The 6,553-nt window shown below is 42.8% G+C and overlaps 1 protein-coding gene across 1 annotated transcript; it reads right to left on the reverse strand.

The window, feature by feature from the left end:
* Positions 1–213: 213 nt before the first annotated feature.
* Positions 214–6,416, reverse strand: LOC112571050 (mitochondrial amidoxime-reducing component 1-like). The gene is given in 7 exon segments (XM_025249842.1): positions 214–611; positions 1,114–1,250; positions 1,927–2,067; positions 2,844–3,018; positions 3,544–3,647; positions 3,650–3,722; positions 6,012–6,416. Coding segments are annotated over 7 exon segments (1,023 nt in total). The 5' UTR covers positions 6,260–6,416; the 3' UTR covers positions 214–466.
* Between the last annotated feature and the right edge of the window lie 137 nt (positions 6,417–6,553).

A 6,553-nucleotide genomic window follows, 5' to 3' on the forward strand; every position in this document is an offset into this window, starting at 1 on the left:
ATACACAAAACAAAAGAATGGGAAAAAAATGGCTGGAGCGAACAACATTCAGAAAGATGATGGGATGGTTCAGGAGAGTTTGATGAATGGATTTCTCCGAGCTACTGGTAGGTTCATGAGGTTTATGGATACTTCACAGAAATCTTGAAATTTACCGATGGACAGATTCATTCATCATTCAACTTTTCTCCAACGAAATATTTAAAGAAAAGACACAATTCAAATTTACTTTATCTTTTTTTTAACACTTTTATACCAGTGATTTACTCTTCCTATACAGATGGCACTCGCAGATGCGACCATTAATTAAGTGCATGCGTTCATTGTTTTAAAAAAAAGCCCCAACAAACATCATTTGCATAACCTGAAGCATATTGTAAACTCATTCTGCATACATAGCCAGAAATAAAGACCTATACACAGTACGTATGTCTATTCCTTATTCCAAGATAACGAAGCGGAGGAGTTAGGGGGCAGCCGTCGTAGGAAGGACTTGAATGCTGCCTCTCTTGGCATACACAGCATCCCCGACACGAATCATCCCCGTTTTGTCCAGAGTGTAGTTCACACCAAATAATGGCTTTGGTCCGTATGGCTCAAGCAGTCGGAATCTGGAAAAAATAAGATAAATGATAGCGACTTTTTATGCGAGAAAACTACTCAGATGAAATTTCACTTGATACGCGGAGTTAAACTTTGAACAGCTGCATCGCTTGCTGTTTCGATTGATTTCAGCTCAAAACCTGTTGGAATACACAAAGGTGAGGTGTTTTTTTCCCCTGCATGCGCCTCACGTAAATGAAGGATATTTGCAAGTGTGCAACCGTCTTGTATCGAGCTTCCCTCCTCACTGTGTGTATGTGTGTCTTCCTACCTCCCCTCATTTACACACACATCGATGATGATGATGATTGATTGATGATTGATGATGATGATGATTGATGATTGATTGATTGATTGATGGATGATTGATGGTGATGATTCGTAACGTCTAGTCACCACAAACATCACAGCTAGAACCAAAAATGGGCCTCAACACCAGTTAAAGAGCCGATTGCGGGAACAAACAAGAACGCCCAAACATCGCAGACTACTGTAGCCCTCGCTTCTTACTTCTTGAGCGTGGACAGAGGTTCTTCTTCTTGGTCCTTGACCCCTTTCTCGGGGTCGACGGTGATCATGAGGCAGCGCGAGCAGTGGTCTATGGCCCGCAACTCCACGTCCCCGATGTGCAGCGTCGTCCACATGTCCTGGACAGTCAAACATAGCAGCTGGCAGGCGAGTGAAGCCTTATTTATAAATATGTGGTTGATCTTTCGCTCAGTTTTAACCCCTCCTGGTATGGAGATGAAATAAACATTCACTATCCAGTGTCAGTCCGCCCTGGTTTGACCTTTAACCCAAATAAACAAATACATAGGACAACAACGCATTACAGTTGTTTTGTGACGAGTGCGGCGTAGGACACGCTGCACTTATCTGTCATCTGTGTCACAAAGGTCACTCTTTATACAGATCGCTTATAGCAGGCATTGCGAAGATTTGTTCCCTCCTTGTGACAGCAGTTTATCATCTGTTCGACTGGCTTGGAAACCGATACACAGACGTGTTTGCCATCTTTGTTGACCAATCTGCCCCACTCGGACAAATTAATATGTAATATCTTACTTTACCTATATTGTTAGTTAAGCTATGGAGGCGACACCACTGATGAGCTGTCAGTTGCCTTTAATCGAGCCACAATGCCGCTTTTTTGTGGAGGTTAAGTGTGTCTCCCGTTACCTTCCATTAATCCTATCCATCGACTCGCATTAGGCCTCGTTTTGGAAAGCCGGAATTAAAGTGGATTTCTCCAACTCGAGCGCATCCTGCTGCATCAAAAATAGCTTTTAAGTTTATAGGTTATCACAAAGCAAACCTTCTCACTTCAGCAAAGGCCGGACAGCCTTCGACAACGATGTTAGGCCGGAAGTTGCAGGCTGTAACTGGCTTCTGTAGCCGCTGGTTGAGCAAGTGTATGGAAGCCTTGGTCAGGACGTTGTACGAACAGTTGTCAGCGAACGCCATCTGAAACGCATCAACACACGTGACTAGGTCGTGTACACTTGGCTTCTCGAGGCTATTATAGCTGACAACCCGCGATATTCTTTGATACTGGAATTGAAAGTATAGTATTACTGGACTGATGATTGATGAATGGCTGACTAACCTCACTGATCGAGACCTCACCAATGCTCGTAATGTTTACACTATCTAAAGGGAAAGAACTTTAAAATTTCGATAGTCCATGAAGGCGAAGGATGGACAACAGACCCAAAATGTGACCAATATTTTAAGATCAGCTTTAATGCAGAAATTATTTTGTCGTCGTCCATGTAATCGTTTGGGTCATTAATCACCATTTCAAAAGACACGACAAATCAAAAGCACAATCGAGAGCAGGAACACACAATGATTCCGACATTAGTACTCACGATAATAATGACGATAATGGTGATGACTAGGGCGACTGTGATTATTAACTTACGCCAAAGAGAAGCATCTTTGCTTAAACATGATCTTTATAAAACGGCGTTTTTGTTTTTTTTTTTTTTTGTTTTTTTTCTTTTGTTACTTTTGTTTGTTGTTTTCGTTTTGTTTGTTGTTTTGTTTTTATTTTTTTGTTTTTTTGGTCTGTTCAATACAATTTTCGACTAAATCATTTGTTTCACACCTCTTTTCGTGTATGTATTTGTACCTATTGTGTAAAAAGCTCAATCACACCTGCTTTCCGTATATGTTTCAGTTACACTTTAATGAACAGAGAGCCCAGCAGAGTAAGCTGGCAATGACAGGTGACATACCAGATCGCCCGGCCGAGCCAGATGCGGCCAGGGCTTGAGGTTCTTGTAGGAGTCTCGCTTGTCGAGCCCGGGGGCGGAGAAGTGGAGTCGCAGCCCCTCTCTCTTGAAGAAGCGACACAGCCACTCGGCCACTGCGTCCCCGCAGTCCAGGGACGTCATGGTGTCCGTTTTCACCCTGTCGTTTGTTGGCGAGGGAACAGGATGCATTATTTCGCACGTGTCATTCACTGGCAGTCATTCTGTGGCATAGCATTAAGAGCCACGAATGTTCGTCATTCACTGACAGTCATTGTGTGCTAATGTCCTATTAATATTATCGCATCTACATCCTGGCCTTACAACGAAGACAGTAGGGATTGCGAGACTCTATTCACGCCGTCCACGTCGAGACCGTAACTGTCGTCACAGCCGGTTGAAATCTAGTTAATCATAACCGCCAGTAAAATCTTGATGTGATTGAATGCATCCGTACAACAAGACCGAGTTCTATTATTTGTTTTATGTGTTGACAAACATGGGTCGTTGTCGTCGTCATCGTCGTTCGCCTCCTCAAATCCGTGCTCCTAAAATTGTCCAGCACTTCTATAAAGAAAAAGGGAGAGGGGAAGAACAATTTCACTTTCGCCATTCACAGTGAAACCTCCCAATAGCAAGCGGAAAGACAAACATTCGGATTCAACTATACCGGTGAGTAACTTACGTAACTCTGCGGAGTCCCTCGGCGTTGACAGGAGGGTTGGCGGGGATGCTGATGGCCTCCATGCCTGGAGCGTTCAGCTGTATTTCATTGTCACGCAGACCTGGACAGAGATGAGAGCCATGGTGGGCTCTTGTCGCTGGGTGAGGTATACGCCATTGGCTGTCGCGACTGTGAAGTGTCTGGTAGATAGAAATCATCGCATAAATGGTGGTGGGCGCGTGTAAAAACGCAGCAAAGAAAGTTACGGCAAAAGAAGGACGATACCTTGATTATTTCACATTTAGAATGCTATAGCTCGGGTGTTTTGACAAAAAACTCCCTGCGAATAAACGGAACCCCCGACACTCATGCATTGCGCATGCGCTAAACTTTATCTGCTCGACTTCCGTTTAGTTTTCTCTGCTTGTCTGCTCGTTCAAAAGTTCTTGACCCTAAATCTGACGCAGACCGTATCCTGAATCAATGCCTATCTCAAGGGAATGTTCAAATCGGTACACCGTTCCAGCAAACAAGTGTCACGGTGTCCCGAAACGAGATGTGAACCCAGTGCCTCTTTGTAGCGGTAACAAATTAGTGTTTTAATCACTACACTACCCAAAGCTCATGTGAGAAAGACTGAACACCGTATCGCCTTTTATAGTCTCGACTGTTTATGAGAAAGACGAAGAGCTAGTCAAGAAGTCTCTGAAGGCAAACACTTTTTGTCACCACTCATTCTCTCTTCTGTCTCTCAAATCATTCTGTCTCCCTCTGGTGGTGCAACAGGTGGGTGTTTGTCACAGTCCAGACACCATAGAAACAGACAGCCGACTCCACACACAAATGTACACCGGTGTGGTGCTGACAGGTCTCTCGGCATGTTTGGCATCTCCAAAATAACTACAACTGATGAGGGAATACATCAATCCAGCGCATTTGCATCGCAAGTAATCTATAGCTGTTCCCGTGCAAGAGATTTAATATCCTTTGTACCATCAGAATAGGGAGTCAATATTCAGACGATTCCACGTATTCTTTCTGTGCATGTAGCATTTGCTTACAGCATCTGTTATTGATTTAGCGATGATCAGAGCTCTTATCTCTTTGTTGGTCCACACGTATCCTCTCATTTATAATATGGCTGGTCTTGAAAAAAAAAAAAGAGGGGTGTATCGCTTTAATATTTCATTTGGTTAGTAGTTAAACACTCTTCACAACACTTTTTAACCCAGTGGTTCTTAACCTTTTTTGAGGTACCGAACCCACAAGTTTCATATGCACGTTCACCGAACCCTTCTTTTTGTCATCACGAAATGCGGGTGTGTCTTGACCTCCGTGGCGGAGGCTCCGCCGAACCCCTGAGACCGACTCACGGAACCCCTAGGGTTCGATCGAACCCCGGTTAAGAACCACTGTTTTAACCTGTATTTTTGAACTGTACAACGAGCAGATTTCAACACAAGAAAACTCATGGACCTAAAAAATTTAGCCAATCCAAACTAAAAACAAAACCCAACAGATTTTTAAAAAATTACAACAGTTCTAAAGAATCCTGATACGTCCTGGAAATAATAGCTTCGCGTGAAACGACAAATATCATTATGATAAGGTATTGTGTTGAGCATTGGCTACATCTTTTGAGCATTATAGAGATTGAATTATGCTATTATTAAGCTGGATGTCTTGTTATTTGAAGTTCCAATAGTATGGACGTTTGGCCGAATTAGGGCGTTTTCTGTTTCAACTTCCGAAAAGATGATTGCTACTTAAAGAAAATTTCTCAACCACATAGATTACATTATAAAAATATTTTAGTGGTGTACTGTCGTGTTTGTGTGAACGCGTATGTGTAAATTCACCCATCTTGAAATTTGCTGATGGGTCTAGCTATAGACAATAGAGCTCAACGGATATCAAACAGAATATCCTTGACTACTCAATGGTGCCCTCATAGTTAAATAATACATTCACTCTGTTATTTTATGTTTTACCTTTAAGTTCTGTCATCCTCTGCATTGTCATTGTTAATCTGTCACATTCGTGTTAAATTTTGTTGTATAATCACCTCATAAAACACACACACACGTGTGACAGATTTGTCATCTAACAATGCTTGTCAATAAAACTAACAATACCGATTCTTCTTTTTTTTCTACCTTTAACATCGAGGTACGCCATGTACCTGCAGTCATTACAGTGCATTACTTATTTCTGCTAGTCAAGCCATGTTTGATTGCTTTTATCTAGTCTTACTTTATTTAAAAAAAAAAACTGGCGATATGTGTGTGCATGTCACATGTGACCGTAACATACCAGCTGAGAGAACGGAAGTCAACCGTAGCGAGCCGGTTACCCCAGCTATTGCCTTTTATATGTATAGTGCATTCTAAGTGGTTCGACCTGTACATCCGAGTCGAATTACAATACATTCAACCCTGCCGTAAAGGACAAGTGAACTCAGTCTTCAGTTTATAACCAGCTCGACTCACCTGTCTGTGACTCCTGACCACTTTAACCCGAATTTTGTACATTCTCCTTCTTCAATTTGAAGACCACGAAATGACTTGATTGGGAAGCACCAAAGCTCTGACACCCGACCTACAAACTCATAACCCTCGATCCTGCTGGCTGGCGATAGTTTGCTTCGATACAGGTAAAGACCAGCCCCGAGTTTCAATGCCGACCCCGCAACCAGGGTAGCGAAAATAGCAGCTGAACTTTCATGTACACCCGTCATCTCCCCCGTGACCAGACTAGTCAGTGTTTTATCATGGACGTCATTAAGCCGGAAGCTTACTGGTATGGAGCCTCGTTCTAGTATGTCCTTCTTTAACCTGCCAGTTTAATCACCACCATTTGACACACAACAACACACGCGGCCCATCCATTACGATAGCAGTGAACAGACAATAACAGCCACTTGACTACTATTGGGTCCCATGCACGAACCGACAGAAAGTATGTTATCGGCTGTTCGTAATTTAGCGTCTTTTGTGGGTCACTTCATCAGGTCTGTCATCAAACCATCGAT

Source organism: Pomacea canaliculata, linkage group LG8, assembly GCF_003073045.1.
Source record: "Pomacea canaliculata isolate SZHN2017 linkage group LG8, ASM307304v1, whole genome shotgun sequence".
Taxonomy (NCBI): domain Eukaryota; kingdom Metazoa; phylum Mollusca; class Gastropoda; order Architaenioglossa; family Ampullariidae; genus Pomacea; species Pomacea canaliculata.